Genomic DNA, 15,917 nt, shown 5'->3' with positions numbered 1-15,917 from the left:
GTCATTGCCACGCTGTTCTTATGAAGCACAGTAGGATGTTTTTGGCCACACTTAGAGCAGAATATCTTCCTTTGGCAATTCCTGCTGATGTGTCCTGTACACAGACAGCGAAAACAGGCACCATTTTCCTTCAGGAAGTCTATTTTCTCTTTGTGTGCCATTTTGTCCAACCGTGCACACACATCTAATGTGTGTCCTCCAGTGCAGCAGGGACAGATCTTTGCCGATAGCCTCATATCCTTGGCATTTTTCACAAACTGGGTTTTTTGCTCCACCTGATTTACTGTGGTAGCAAAGCTGGTTCCTCTGATGTTAGAGCGAGGGGACGGTTGGTGTTTCATTTGTCTTAATGTAGCTGTATCCTGGATGTTTCCAAACACGGGCTCTGTCAAGATTTTCACCTGCTTTTCTACAAAGTTGTTAATATCCAAAAACCTTGCTCTTCTATTGTTGTTTTCTTGCAGGTCACAAGCGTGGTTCCTCCAGCGGTCTCTGAGATTGTAGGGCAGTTTTTTGATGATCTCCATCATGTTTGTGGGAGTGTCCAGATCATTTAAATACTGCACATCTTCCATGGCGTTACAGCATCCACGCAAGAAAAGACTGTACTCCTGGAGGGTCCTCACATCCTCTGTTTTAATGGCAGGCCATGACAAAGCTCTCTCCATGTATGCTGCTGCCACCTTTTGCTCATTACCATAATGTTCTCTTAATAGAGCCTTTGCCTTGACGTATCCTCTGTCTGACCCCATATGCTGACAACTCCTCACCAACTCCTTTGCTTGTCCTTTGGTGTACTGTCCAAGAAAATAGAGCCTATCACAGCTGTTATTTGTGTTTCGTTCGACTCCATTTTCAAAAGCTTTAATAAATGAATGGTATTTGAGCGGATTGCCATCGAAAACAGGAATTTCCCTTCTGGGGAGTGCTGAAAGACACTGTTGCTGCATCAGAAGTGTGGTAATTTCATTTTGCTTTCTCATAATATCTAGTACACTGTAATTTTGTGAAGAGTCAGTTTGTGTAACATTTGTTATCGGATCTTCAGGAGCCATTAAATAACGTTGGAGCATGTAAGAAGGACCTGGGGGCTGTTTCTGGTAGGTGTGTGACTTTTGATTTCACAGCTGGATGTGTGGTTTCAACTGCATTGCATTTTTATTCAAATGGCAATGGCGGCACAAATTCAGTTGCATTGACATTTAGTTGTTTCGAGCATGTTTTTTCATAATAGGAATTCATCCCATCTGAAACCTGTGACTTTGATTTACGGCCAATGCTGCTTTGTGATTTTATATTGCTTAACTTTGCCATTTCTTCAGCAATTTTGTTCTCCAACAGCAGCTGTTCACGTCTTTTGCGCAATTGTAACTCTTCTTCATCCAGTGCGTATTTTTCCTTTAATGCCTTTTGTTTTATTGCCAGAATTGCAAGATTTCTTTCAGCCTTTGAATAAGCAGATGAGCGTGAACTCTTGTCTGCATTTGAGATGCTGCCACAAGGCCGCAGTTCATCCTGAAGGTCTTGTGCAGTGGATCCAGGTACTGGGGGAGCAGCAGCAGGCATGTGTTTGTCGTTTTTGACAGGAGCTTGTTCTGCGTAATTTATATCCTTTGATGGTTGTTCAGCAATATTTCTTTGAAATAATATTGTATTTGAGTTTACATGTGTATTTTCCTGTGTCCATTTCTCCACTTGTTCCTTGAATGCATCGCTGTGATCCATAATGCTGTTAAACCAGTCATTCTGTTTTGTATATTCATCTTCAGGAAGTAGTGGAAGTAACTCGTTGTGTAGGTCTGTGGCCCTTTTACATAGTGCGTTCAAGTTGTCCAGTTGTGAAAACATTTCAGCCGCACTATCCTTTGATTTCATGTGCGCCTTTATTTGCGGAATAAGTGATTTGAGTTTATTAACCACACTTTTGCAGTCATGCTGGAGCCGTTCAATTTTATTCTCCAGCGCTTTAACAGTCAGTTTAATTTCTCTTTTTCCCTTTTCCATATTTGGACATTCATCCTGAGAGAGTATGCGACTCATTTCCGTCTGATTTTATTGCGTAGAGCAACACGATCACAGTTCATAAAGAGCATCCAAAATCCATCCATAGACACTGTTTTAATAATCATTCCACCTGGCATCAGAATTTATCCACAGACATTGCATTTGAATTCATGCAAAGCAAATTCAATACAAACGTCTCCACAATCAGGTCTTCAGACACCACCAGCCACCACGTGCTTATGCCACAAAGTCCCGACATCACAATCCCACAAAACTCGGGTTTAGGCCACCATCAATGTGCCGTGACAACCAGCGTAACATCCCATCACAACTTAGTCCTCATTTGGCATCACGCATTTCCATGAAGAGAAATCCTCCATCCAAACTTGAACAGATTCAGCCTACCTGTTCCCAGGTGTAAGGATGACGTGGTGTAACCTGTGCGGCACTTAGCTGTGGTTCCTTCGTCCTCAATCCAGTCGTTGTGTGATGACTTGGCTCTTTGGTGCTCGCAAGCGGATTAATGATTTCATTAAACGCCGATTTTTGTTGACAGAATGTTGCGGCTTCCAAACCACCTTTGCCGCTGAGAGTTTGGGTGGGGTCCTCCTGTTCGCTTATTTGTGACGCGCGAGGACGTTGTCTTGACAGAATACGCTGAAATCCAGGGATGCGTTTAATACTTTATTGCGTCTCCAAGCTATAACAGCGCAATCAAGATTGAATGAATGGATTGTTTTAACCAGGGAGATAACAGACAAAAATGATGTATGGATGTGTGGATAGCGGTCAACAAAATTATGGTGACTACCCCACCCTATGTGCCTTTATACACCTCGCCCAATCACACACAAACCACCACCTCTGCCACACACACTAATGCACCGTGCACCTCCTCCTCATCTATGTCTCCTACAGTTTCTATTAGATCGGCTATTGATCTTGGATTGGCTGGAATTGATTCTGTAAAGCCCTGAGATCACGTTGCAAGTACAAACAAAGCTGAATAGAACTGAATAGCATGGCCCTGCGACAGATTGGCGAGCTGTCCAGGATGTACCCTGCCTTTCGCCCAAAGGCTGCTGGTATGGGCTCCAGTTTCCCCGCGACCGTTAATCGGACTAAGCGGGTTCAGGAAATTAATGAATAGAATAGAATAGAATAAGTAATTAAGAAGATGGAGCTTGGTCCAGCTGTTTGCTTTCATGCAGCGGCGGTTTGAGGTTATGAAGGAGCTCCTGTGTCTGATGGAGTTTCACCTCGACTGCGGTGCCAGTGGCCCACGGGGTGTACAGTGAAGCAACAGGTGGAAATGATCAGATTATGGAATCACCTTCTTCACCAGAAAACAGACTTACTGGAAACATTTTTATATTCCCCTCAGCAAATTAATTTATTCAGGAATAGTTTATTGACAGTGGTGTAGTAGTTCCCCAAGAAGTTGCCCTAACACCCGTGTACTCACACGTGCACCTGTGTATATCCCCATATACCTTTCAGATGATCTAATGTTTTATTCTTTCATGAAAACTGGACTAAAGCCCGCAAAGTTTAAGCCAAACAATCAGGTTAATTCCAACAGGCTAAGCTAGGCTATTAGCTTCTAGCTAGCTTAGAAACTTTTCAGACTTGCGTTAAAAAGTGTGAAATTAGTTTAAACTCGTGACAATAAAACATTTTTTTATTAACATTATGGTGTGATTCACGTCTCACTTTCTGATCAATGTTGGTTTGGAAGAAAACTGCGGGTCTGTTATTTACTTCTCAGAGACAGAGCGGTTTTTGTTGTTTTTTTCCCCCGCAGAGTGACACCTCCTGTCAGTGTAGCGATCTGCGCAGCTGTAGTCGCTTCTCTTCCGGGACACCTCAGCGCCTCCGCGGAGTCTTCTCCTCCTGCAGGTCCTCCTTCTCATCCTGCAGGTCCTCCTTCTCCCGTCCCTCCAGGGAACTCCAGCTCCGGTCACATCTGGCCGGCAGACCTGCTGCCTCCTCCCGCACCAGCACCGCACCAGGCCGGCGCGCGGAGCTCCGGTGGACCGCAGGAGGCTAGCGGCGCGAGCCGAACAGCAGCAGGGGGAACGCGGTCTCCGCGCGCAGCATGTCCCCGGGAGGCCGCAGCACCGCGGCGGAAGAGCCGGCGGCCAGGGGTCAGAGTGAAGGTGAGCCGGACCGGATGGGTCCTCTGGGGATCGAACCCGCGAGTCAGATCGTCTCAACGGAGAGTAACTTCCGGTTTACCTGCGGGCTCGCGCTGCTAACGGCTAGCTGGCAGCAGCCAATCACCTTTTAGATAAAGATGCTCGCGCCAGGTAGAGTCAGGTAAACACCGGTACCGGCGACTGGTTAACCGGACTAACTAGTCTTACTGGTCTGACTGGAGGCTTACTGGCTGACACGTCACGTGACTGGAACAGCCAGGTGTGTCTGAAGGTTGGTGACGTGGAGGGTGGCCAGACCACACGTGCACGCGCGTCCATGTTCACAGTGAGGAGTCAGAAGGGTGTGTGTGTGTGTGTGTGTGTGTGTGTGTGTGTGTGTGTGTGTGTGTGTGTGTGTTTGTTTCTGATGTTGTGTGTGTGTCTGCAGCCAACCGGAAGTTGAAGTACATCAGCTTGGCCGTGCTGGTGGTCCAGAACGCCTCGCTCATCCTCAGCATCCGCTATGTGCGCACGCTGCCCGGAGACCGCTTCTTCGCCACCTCGGCCGTCGTCATGGCCGAGTTCCTGAAGGTGCTGACGTGCCTCCTCATCATCCTGCTGCAGAAGAGATGTGAGTTGTTTTAATACGCGCTTCATTCTGGTTGCTGATGATCTGTGTGTGTGTGTGTGTGTGTGTGTGTGTGTGTGTGTGTGTGTGTGTGTGTGTGTGTGTGCGTGCTTGTTTTTCCATCGTCATGAGGACCACATGTACTTTTCGACCGTTGGATCGGGACATTGTGCAAAGTGAGGACCTTGTTGTTGGCCTGGACTTTTTTTTATTTAACGGCCTCCAGAGAAGTCGATAAAGTGTAGATTCATCTAAAAGTTTCAGACAGGTCCTCAGGAAAGTGGCAGGAAAAAAATCAGCAGCTGCAAACCAAACATGTTAACAGGTTCAGTGGTACTTAATGAAGAGATCCTCTCATTATACTCAGTAGTTTTTAATAATCAGAGGTGAATATTGTGTTAAACGGTAACATTGCACTTTTTCTATGTGAAGCAGAAATGCTGGGTGTCAGCAGGTTAATGTACTCGGTCCCTACTTCCCCATGTAGACAGGAATGTGTGTGTGTTGCAGTCAGTGTGAAAGAGACCTCCCTGTTCCTGCTTGATGCCGTCGTCTTTCAGTACAAAGATACCCTGAAACTGGCGGTCCCGTCCCTCATCTACACACTCCAGAACAACCTGCAGTACGTGGCAATCTCCAACCTGCCTGCCGCCACCTTCCAGGTCAGAACCAAGTGGTTTGTACACGTCCGTCTCACACAACATTCATGTTTCTTTCTGATTTCTGGAAAACATTTTGTTAATTAAACTCTCATGTTTGTTAATAATATCCAACCAGAAGGGAATCACTGTCCATCAAAATCAGATGTCTTGGAGTAGTTGATCAGGGGCCTCGTTTATAAAACTACAACGCTGACTACAGGTGGCGTACGTACAGGAAACAGGAAATGTGGTGCAAAAAAACTTCCCGATTTATAAAGCAGCACGTCCCACGCCTGCTTCGCTTTATAAATCAGGACCAAGGCTAAATGTTGCCTCGTGAGGAAACATCTTGTCACATCCACATGTTGGCCATAAATATATAATATATAAATATGAATTCATCTCAGTGGTTCCACCTTGTCCCCCCTGCAGGCGTGTCCTGGCAGAGGAGGAGGTGCAGGAGACGGAGACATAAAGACAGAAATGAGACTAAACTTGTGAATAAATGAGAATTGTCCACCTCTAATGTGTTGCATCACTTCTAGACGTTTGGCAGCAGTTTGGTTCCAACATGATGGTTGGAGGTCGGGGACAACAGCGCTGGTCGCAGCTGAACGGGACACGTTACCATTTAGTAGCATGTTATGTAGCGTCTCCACTATCTGCACACATCTGCAGCTGTACAACAGGTTTCCTCCTGGGCATGGAGGCACCTCCACCTGCCTCCATCTGCCCGATGGCCGCTACACCACGTCTGGCTGTGGAGAACATCGTTCTGTTCATGTAGAGCTTTATTAGTACGGCAGCTTCTGTACGACTTATTAACTGTGTGATGTGGCTTTTCTAACATGTAGAACTGCTTGGTTTCAGAACATTTTCCTGCTGGACGTTTTACGTGCTGGAGGAACTTTTTCTCTTCTCCTGCAGATGCTGTTAATGTCCAACATTCTGGGGGAAAGTTTACGTTTCATTTGGAACAAATGGCTCAGATTTCTTTTTATTTCCTGCCTTTGGTGTCGCCGTTTCCCGTTTCTCCAGATGTTGTCGTACGCCGGGGTCAGAGTTGGCGTGGAGGTCGGGACGTTTTACCGCCAAGTCCTGCTTTTAGAAACCCCAGAAGTGGACTGGGACTGGTCTACGCCGGGTTTGGTGCGAAAGTTTAAGAAATGTGGCCCCTGGTCTTTATTATTCTATCTTTATGCTCACATTAATTAGATAACTGAAGAAATCTGATCACCAAGCATGATAACAGACTGTTATTTGTTCTCCAGAAAACCAGACAGCCTGATCAGGTTGTTCAGTTCTTCTGATTCACCAATATGAATAAATATGAGGAAGGAGTTCCATTTCTTTGTTTAATTGACCAGTAGCTTCAGATAAAATCTGTCAGAATGACCTGGTTGTGCAGAAGCTTGTTGCTTATGGTGGCAGGAAAATAAATCAGTTTCTGAATTAATCAAACACTTCCAGGTTCAATGGTAATTATCAGACTTCCACAATGAGGAGGAAGAAGCGGTTTCTGTAAGATCAGAGGATGCTGCTTCAGAACCGCAGTCAGGAAGTCTGGGTATAAATGAAGTAAAGCATTCAGATATAGTCTAGTTAGCAGTTTATGACCTCCCATATTAGCAGCTAACGCTAGGATGGTAGGCCACTGCTAATGCTAACACTGGGGCTGTTACTTTTAACAGGATGTTATATAAAACATCGAGATGTGATTGGAAGTTGTTGGAGAATGAACTTTATGCCCATCTGTGTGTAAGAAGTTGCTGCTTTACCAGTTTTGCTAAACACCTAAATGAGCATTCAGCTCCAACAAAGCCAGTTATTTTTCTGGTCTTTACATCTGGTTTGTTTTTGTGCTGAAGTGAACGTTTCCTCGACGGTTTAGTAACTGTGCTGCTCTGGATTTTAGCCTCAGCTGACTAAAAACTCTGACAGAAGCAGCTGTTAAACTCTCCGCCTCTAAAACCAAGCTCTGGAGGCTGAGTGGAGGAGAAGCTGCCGCAGCTAGCGTCTTTAGCATCATCTGAAACTCCCTTCACCTCACCCAGCAACACCCCCTCCCCATAAACACTTCAACGCCCCCTTTTTGCTCCCTGCACCCCCTGACGGTCTCAGGCCAGCAGAAAGAAAAGAAGTCCCTGACTTGTCAGAGTCCCAGCAGAATAATTAATTCCAAATAAAAACTTTATTTAACTGTGGCAATTGTGCGATGAAATTGTGTTCCCGTAAACAAAGGGAGTGTTGTATGGAGGGCTAGAGGGGGGAGGATAAGAAGCAGCACCTCCCGCTCCACACACTAACACCTGCGTCCACCTGGACTCGCAGCAGTCTGTGACCTCCCTCCTGGTTGAGTTTTTGCTTGTGGTGTTCTATCTCTCAGATGTAAGTCGCTTTGGAGAAAAACATCTGCTGTTTAACAGTAGAATAAGGTGGAATGCTGTGCAGGCCACTACCTGACAGGTAATCTGTGGCTCCTCCCCCTCAGGTGACGTACCAGCTGAAGATCCTCACCACTGCTTTGTTCAGCGTCCTGATGCTCCGGAAGTCTCTGTCCAGAGTTCAGTGGGTTTCCCTGCTGCTGCTGTTTGCCGGCGTGGCCATCGTCCAGGTAGGTCCGACCCACCTGTCTGATGCGGTCGTATCACGGACGCTCACACGAGGATAACCCAGCACAAACAGCCGGAAGTACAGCTGCAGGAACAGCTGGAGGAACAGCTGGAGGAACAGCTGGAAGAACAGCTGGAAGAACAGCTGGAAGAACAGCTGGAGGAACAGCTGGAAGAACAGCTGGAAGAACAGCTGGAGGAACAGCTGGAGGAACAGCTGGAGGAACAGCTGGAAGAACAGCTGGAAGAACAGCTGGAAGAACAGCTGGAGGAACAGCTGGAAGTACAGCTGGAAGTACAGCTGGAGGAACAGCTGGAAGAACAGCTGGAAGAACAGCTGGAGGAACAGCTGGAGGAACAGCTGGAAGAACAGCTGGAGGAACAGCTGGAGGAACAGCTGGAGGAACAGCTGGAGGAACAGCTGGAGGAACAGCTGGAAGAACAGCTGGAAGAACAGCTGGAGGAACAGCTGGAAGAACAGCTGGAGGAACAGCTGGAAGAACAGCTGCAGGAACAGCTGCAGGAACAGCTGGAGGAACAGCTGGAGGAACAGCTGCAGGAACAGCTGCAGGAACAGCTGGAGGAACAGCTGCAGGAACAGCTGCAGGAACAGCTGGAGGAACAGCTGCAGGAACAGCTGCAGGAACAGCTGCAGGAACAGCTGGAGGAACAGCTGGAGGAACAGCTGGAAGAACAGCTGGAAGAACAGCTGGAGGAACAGCTGCAGGAACAGCTGGAAGAACAGCTGGAAGTACAGCTGGAAGAACAGCTGGAGGAACAGCTGGAGGAACAGCTGGAGGAACAGCTGGAAGTACAGCTGGAGGAACAGCTGGAAGAACAGCTGGAAGTACAGCTGGAGGAACAGCTGGAAGAACAGCTGGAGGAACAGCTGGAGGAACAGCTGGAAGTACAGCTGGAGGAACAGCTGGAGGAACAGCTGGAAGAACAGCTGGAGGAACAGCTGGAGGAACAGCTGGAGGAACAGCAGGAGGAACAGCAGGAAGAACAGCTGGAAGAACAGCAGGAGGAACAGCTGGAAGAACAGCTGGAAGAACAGTTCTGTTAACATTTTAGCTCCTTTCTTTATTAAAACCTAAATTACTCCGATATAAATGCTCCGTCTCTCTGCAGGTGCAGCAGGAAGGAAACAAGGAGGCGTCGGTGTTGGACAGCTCCAACCAGAACTACACGGTGGGGCTGGTCGCCGTGGTGATCAGCTGTCTGTCGTCCGGATTCGCCGGCGTTTACTTCGAGAAGATCCTGAAGGGGAGCTCGGCCTCGGTGTGGGTGAGGAACGTGCAGCTGGGGATCTTCGGCATGGCGCTCGGCATGCTGGGACTGTGGTGGAACGACGGCGCTGCTATCGCCGAGCGTGGCTTCCTGTTCGGCTACACCGACATGGTGTGGTGCGTCATCTTCAACCAGGCGTTCGGCGGGCTGCTGGTGGCGGTGGTGGTGAAGTATGCCGACAACATCCTGAAGGGTTTCGCCACCTCCTTCTCCATCGTGGTCTCCACGGTGATGTCCATCTACCTGTTCGGCTTCCACGTGGACCTGCTCTTCACGGCGGGGGCGGGGCTCGTCATCGGCGCCGTGTACATGTACAGCCTCCCCAAAGCGGCCGTCGGCTCTCCTTCCCCCAGCTCCTCCTCGTCTTCCTCTGCGTCCTCAGCGTCGGAGATGGACGCGTTTCTGCCAAAGTCAGTGCCGGTGAAGTGATTCTGTTTCTCTGGCGCCCCCTGGTGCTCACTTCCTGTCTGCTCTGCGGGGCAAACTAACCAATCACTGAGCTTCATCTGCTGCTTCTCCTCTTCCTCTTCAGCTCTGCGTGCCCTTCATCACGCCGCCTCCTCCTCCTCAACACTAACGCCTCCTCCCTCACCAGACTAACCCCACTACCCAGGAGGAGGAGGAGGAGGAGGAGGAGGAGGAGGAGCCGCAGCGTCTCCTCTCTGCCTTAAACTAACTGAATGAAGATGAAGGCCTTATGCTGATTATTGATTATTGATCTGTGGGGGTGTTGGCTTCGTGTTTCTGGAACTTGACACGCTTTTATGTTCGGTGCCTTTTCTTCATCTGTACAGAAGCCATACGGTCGCGTCGCTGTCGCATGGATCAGCTGATCGGCGGTCGGACGCCTCGTATTGATCCGATGCCGACTGCTTCTCGTTGTCGCCGTCTGAATGTTTCTGTCGTCCGTCTGCAGCTCGTTTGGGGGGCGAGAGGAAAATGTGAGTTTTTTTGTCTCTGGGCCGTCAGCGGGGATCGATTCGGCTCGTCGGATCTTTCAAGCTGAAGGTTGAATCGATCTGATTGGTTGATGGATCAACTCTTTCCCGAAAGACGGACAGAAGATTTCTGGTTAGTTTCAGTCAGAATAAACTACAGGTGAGCTAACAAGCTGCTGTCATGAGATGATTGAGTCCCGTGGGACGTTTGATTTACAACCAAAACCTGCTAAAAACGTTTTCCTTTTATCTTCGTTTCTCTTCAGTCCAGATCAAACGACCAGAAATGTCATTTTAAGGATTTCTACCGTCAAACGCCGGTTAGTTGACACGATGTCTTCCTGAAAAGCAGTTTTATGACAGATTGGCTCTGTGGAGATTCATTTCAAATAAAATAACTTTTTTCTTGCATTGATTTATTAATTATTTCCATTTTTGACCATTAGAGGAAAAAAATCCCAAAAACGGCTGAAAATAAAAAGAATTTTTTGCAGTAAATGTAATTAAAACCGATAGATTTCCGGCTTTGAACGTCTCGACGTTGCTGCGGTTACAGCTCAGAAGTTCTGCTCATGTTGCTGGAGAACGGGCCGGAACCGTGACGTGTTGGGTGGTTTTTTATCTGGACTGGCGAGTGGAAAATGTTCGCGTTTTTTTTTTACGTTTTTGTCCTCCGACCTGAAAACGGTAAATTTGACTTGATGTGGTTTAAACTGCAGTTTTCTTCTGTTTGTCTTTCATAGTTTGATACGAAGGAAAAAAATCACGACTTAAAGCTCGAAAATCCCGACTAACTTCAGCGTGAACGCCTGTTTTTATTTTAACTGAGGACGGGTCCGGTTCTCCGGTCTGGTTCTCCGGTCCGGTTCTCTGGTCTGGTTCTCTGGTCCGGTTCTCCGGTCTGGTTCTCCGGTCCGGTTCTAAGGTCTGGTTCTCCGGTCTGGTTCTCTGGTCCGGTTCTAAGGTCTAGTCCGGTCCGGTTCTCTGGTCCGGTTCTCTGGTCTGGTTCTCTGGTCCAGTTCTCTGGTTTAGTCCGGTCCGGTTCTCCAGTCTGGTTCTCCGGTCCGGTTCTAAGGTCTGGTTCTCCGGTCTGGTTCTCTGGTCCGGTTCTAAGGTCTAGTCCGGTCCGGTTCTCTGGTCCGGTTCTCTGGTCTGGTTCTCTGGTCCAGTTCTCTGGTTTAGTCCGGTCCGGTTCTCCAGTCGGGTCCAGATTCAGACAGAAGAGATTCCCAAACATGTTTCATCCTGTTGAGAGACGTCGCTTCACGTCTGATGATGCGTTCACTGACAAACATCTCAGAACACGTCGGGATCCGGTCCAGCCAAGATCCGGTCCAGCCGATTTCCGGTCCAGCGGGATCCGGTCCAGCCGATTTCCGGTCCAGCCGGGATCCGGTCCAGCCGATTTCCGGTCCAGCCGGGATCCGGTCCAGCCGATTTCCGGTCCAGCGGGATCCGGTCCAGCCGGGATCCGGTCCAGCCGATTTCCGGTCCAGCGGGATCCGGTCCAGCCGATTTCCGGTCCAGCCGGGATCCGGTCCAGCCGGGATCCGGTCCAGCCGATTTCCGGTCCAGCCGGGATCCGGTCCAGCCGGGATCCGGTCCAGCCGATTTCCGGTCCAGCCGATTTCCGGTCCAGCCGGGATCCGGTCCAGCCGATTTCCGGTCCAGCCAAGATCCGGTCCAGCCAAGATCCGGTCCAGCCAAGATCCGGTCCAGCCGATTTCCGGTCCAGCCGATTTCCGGTCCAGCCGGGATCCGGTCCAGCCGGTTTCCGGTCCAGCCGGGATCCGGTCCAGCCGGTTTCCGGTCCAGCGGGATCCGGTCCAGTCGTAGTCAGAAACCCGGCGAACTCGTCACTGCGTGAAATATTACGTTTGAACTTTGAGGACATTTCCGTCATCCTGCTGTGACGCCTGCAGACGTAAGTCATGGAGGCGGCCATGTTTCCTCGCTGCCAGCACGTCCCGTTTCCTGCATTCCTCACACGCAGCGGTCTGAAGTGAACTGGACCTGGTCCCAGTTTGCATCGCTGTTCCTGCAGACAGAAAAACTCACAAACTCTGTTTTCTGACCATCAGAATCAACTTTCTGATCAAACTGTGAAGGAAAAAGAATTTCTGCTGTTTGACGACCGATTAACACGCGAGGCGTGAAGCGTCCTGCTGGGATGGAGGGCGAGGAGGAGCTGCCAGCTGCAGATCCATCAGCGTTTCGGATCATTTCTCCGCTCAGCGTTGGGATCTGAAACGTTCGGCTCACAGGATTCATCTTTAAATAAAGTTTTATTTGCACCATAATTTTAAAAATTTCCTTCAAAAGCAAAAATGTGGTTTTTTTTCCAGCCTGATTTAGTTTCTTTACACGAAATGAAACTTTTCTTCTGGATGGAAACGGGTTTTAATTCCTCAGCAAGTCATTTGTTTCTGAATTGATTTCTTTCCACCGTGGAGCTGAAATAATTTTTTATTGTTTAAAAAGAGGAACATTGAGAATAAAATATCGGAGTAAAATCCAGACATTTGCGAAGACGGCGTGAATCTGCTGGAAGAAAAGCTTTCTCCGTCACGGTGATTACATCTGCCGTAAAGCTGATTAAAATGATTCTTTCATCCAGTAAAAAACAGTTTCTCAGCATAAAGACGTTTTATATTAAAACGTTCTTTTCATTAAATCCTTTTTCTGTCAAGTTTCTGTCAGTCATGAAGTTTTTCTTCCAAAAACGAATTACAAATGAATTTATTTTCTATTTAAAAATCGGAACGTGATGACGATGTGGGAACCAGGGGATTGTCTCGTCCGTCAACAGATGTCCGATGTCTCCGGGTATCTGTTGGACGCAGTGGGGGGGTCACCACCCCAGGTCTTCCTTGAGTCTCTGGTGTTTGTCCAGTTTCTCGTCCTCCTTCCTCCTGATTTTTCCACCGTTGGGGATGAAGCGTCCATGTCTGCTGCTGGTGCAGGGGGTTGGACACCGCCATGCTGTCTGGATCTGGAGACCCCGCAGGATCCTACACCACCTTCCCTTCAGCTGAGGCGTCTGGACCTGCCTTAGTCCCTGTAGGTTCAGGGTTCTGCTTGAGACCACCTTATGGTTTTCGTTGGGTTGTGGTATCATGTAGTTTATCTGGTCTGGACTGTAGAAGAGGATCTGGAACCTGTGGCCTGTCTTTAGTCCCGTTCCCACCATTGGTTCCAGCCCGGGATGGGAACAGTCCTACTTTGTCGGGACCTTTCCACTGGGCTCTGTCCCAGGCGGTCTGTTGATTGGTCGAAAGCGTCGGTGCTTCTCCTGCGTCTTGCTAAAAGGAACAAAGCTCAGTGTTTTAATGTGCAGAGGATTCAAAGCCGGATGAACCGTGCCGATGTCCACTGCCGTCTTCTGTCTGTGTCGCCGTCATCTTTGCGAGGAATTCGACTGTTCACGTGATGGAAGCCGTCCTGTTGCCATGATGATATGCTGGGATGAAGCGATGCATCCATCACCTACAGCATGGGGCACCAAGACACGTGTCTACCAAAGCAAAGCTTCCCATCCCGAGCTGGACTGGGACTTTGTGACCATCTCTGAGGGGATTCAGGGCTTCTAACTTTTGTAGCTGGTTTTGAGCCTCCATGGTCATCCTCCTCCTCCTCCCTGTTGAGTTGTTGATGAAGACTCTCGGTGTGGTGGTGATGCGGTGGAGATCAGATCAGCATCCATCACGGCACTGAGCAGATCCAGGCGGAGCGCCGATGTGATGGTCGGATCATGTGACAGTTCTGTCATCACCTGGTTTTCAGCTCCTCTGGTTTTATAGGAAACGTTAGAAGCTGCGATTTTCATCCTGTTATGTTTACAAAAATTATTTAAAAATTTCTGATGTTAATTTTTCCTGTTTGTTCCCGATGAATCCTTGCTGCCTGTTGATGATTCTCAGCTGACAGTCTGGAGCGCCACCTGCTGGTGGACTGAAAAATACCTCCTGATCCCATCAGAACCGTCCAGGCCTCCTTTATCTGAGACTGTTCGGGTCTGGTCGGATCCAGCCGGTTGTCGTCTAGCTGGAGTTTGTGTGAAACCTTCAGATCTTTTGGACTCTTTCACGTCTCGCTGCACTTGATTGTTTATTTGTATCCATGTAAATACTTCTTTTGGTAAAGTTTTATATAAACGGGACTTGGGCTCAAACTCTGGAGTTTGTCTTTACTTTGTGATGAATGATGATATGGAACCACAGGAGTGCCACAAAGAAGCCTGGAATAGAATTAGACAAAGTTTTCTAGATTATGTAAATAAAATGGACAGATATTTTGAAATGTATAAAATGATGAATAAAATATAAATAGAACTTTAAGGATTGGAAGGAATTTAATGTGTTAATTACGATTAGCAAAATAAATGCATTAAAGAATTATTGCATTTCATTGCAGAACGTTTGTCAGTGATCAGATTATACACACATGCACATTGTAGACTTTCACTAAGCAATTCACGGAGCAATTTGTCGCTACTTTCAGCCGTTTTTCAGACCCTCTAGTGACTTTAAAGACAAAGCGAGCATTAACAAGTTCAACAATTTTGTCTAGTGATATTGCAGACTTCTGATGAGTAACGTGAAAACAGATAGCGTTTATTAATCTCTGTTAGGGGCTGCTGTGTAAAACCCTCCACCGCCCAGAACTCTCTGGAAGCTGCGTAAACCCCTCCCTCATCCAGAAGAACTCTCTAGAAGCTGCGTAAGCCCCTCCCTCATCCAGAAGAACTCTCTAGAAGCTGCGTAAGCTCCTCCCTCATCCAGAACTCTCTAGAAGCTGCGTAAGCCCCTCCCTCATCCAGAAGAACTCTCTAGAAGCTGCGTAAGCCCCTCCCTCATCCAGAACAACTCTCTAGAAGCTGCATAAGCCCCTCCCTCATCCAGAAGAACTCTCTAGAAGCTGCGTAAGCCCCTCCCTCATCCAGAAGAACTCTCTAGAAGCTGCGTAAGCTCCTCCCTCATCCAGAAGAACTCTCTAGAAGCTGCGTAAGCTCCTCCCTCATCCAGAACTCTCTAGAAGCTGCGTAAGCCCCTCCCTCATCCAGAAGAACTCTCTAGAAGCTGCGTAAGCCCCTCCCTCATCCAGAAGAACTCTCTAGAAGCTGCGTAAGCCCCTCCCTCATCCAGAAGAACTCTCTAGAAGCTGCGTAAGCCCCTCCCTCATCCAGAAGAACTCTCTAGAAGCTGTGTAAGCCCCTCCCTCATCCAGAAGAACTCTCTAGAAGCTGCGTAAGCTCCTCCCTCATCCAGAAGAACTCTGTAGAAGCTGCGTAAGCTCCTCCCTCATCCAGAAGAACTCTCTAGAAGCTGCGTAAGCCCCTCCCTCATCCAGAACTCTAGAAGCTGCGTAAGCCCCTCCCTCATCCAGAAGCTTTTGTAAGGAGTAAAGTAATCCTAGTGAGGAATAAAGTAATCAGAGTAAGAAGTAAAGTAATGCTAGTAAGGAGTAATGTAATGAGTAATAAGTAATACAAAAAAAGTAAAGTAACCAGGGTAAGTGGTAAAGTAATGCAAGTAACTTGTTAAGTAATCAGAGTAACGAGTAAAGTGATCAGAGTAAGTAGTAAACTAATGCTCGTAACAAGTCAAGTAATGCTAGTAAAAAGTAAAGTAATCAGAGTAAAGTAATGCTAGTGGCGAGTAAAGTAA

General features: G+C 48.1%; 1 protein-coding gene across 1 annotated transcript; it reads left to right on the top strand.

Moving 5' to 3' along the window:
- The first annotated feature begins 3,948 nt into the window (after positions 1-3,948).
- On the top strand, positions 3,949-14,413 carry slc35a2 (solute carrier family 35 member 2). Its single transcript, XM_079239759.1, has 5 exons — positions 3,949-4,163; positions 4,591-4,773; positions 5,281-5,432; positions 7,903-8,025; positions 9,155-14,413. Exons 1-5 carry the CDS (start codon positions 4,103-4,105, stop codon positions 9,740-9,742), a joined length of 1,107 nt encoding a protein of 368 aa, XP_079095885.1. The 5' UTR covers positions 3,949-4,102; the 3' UTR covers positions 9,743-14,413.
- The last annotated feature ends 1,504 nt before the right edge of the window (positions 14,414-15,917 follow it).

The sequence above is a fragment of the Telmatherina bonti genome (genome assembly GCF_933228915.1).
Source record: "Telmatherina bonti genome assembly, chromosome: 4".
Classification (NCBI taxonomy): domain Eukaryota; kingdom Metazoa; phylum Chordata; class Actinopteri; order Atheriniformes; family Telmatherinidae; genus Telmatherina; species Telmatherina bonti.
This window is presented reverse-complemented; position numbering and strand designations above follow the sequence as displayed.

What these genes read in the sequence shown, in the direction of transcription:
- slc35a2 (XM_079239759.1), top strand. Translation starts at nt 4,103, where the DNA reads ATGTCCCCGGGAGGCCGCAGCACCGCGGCGGAAGAGCCGGCGGCCAGG. An exon ending in CATCCTGCTGCAGAAGAGAT is followed by an intron (nt 4,774 to 5,280) that starts GTGAGTTGTTTT and finishes TGTGTGTTGCAG; the next exon opens with TCAGTGTGAAAGAGACCTCC. An exon ending in TGCCTGCCGCCACCTTCCAG is followed by an intron (nt 5,433 to 7,902) that starts GTCAGAACCAAG and finishes CCTCCCCCTCAG; the next exon opens with GTGACGTACCAGCTGAAGAT.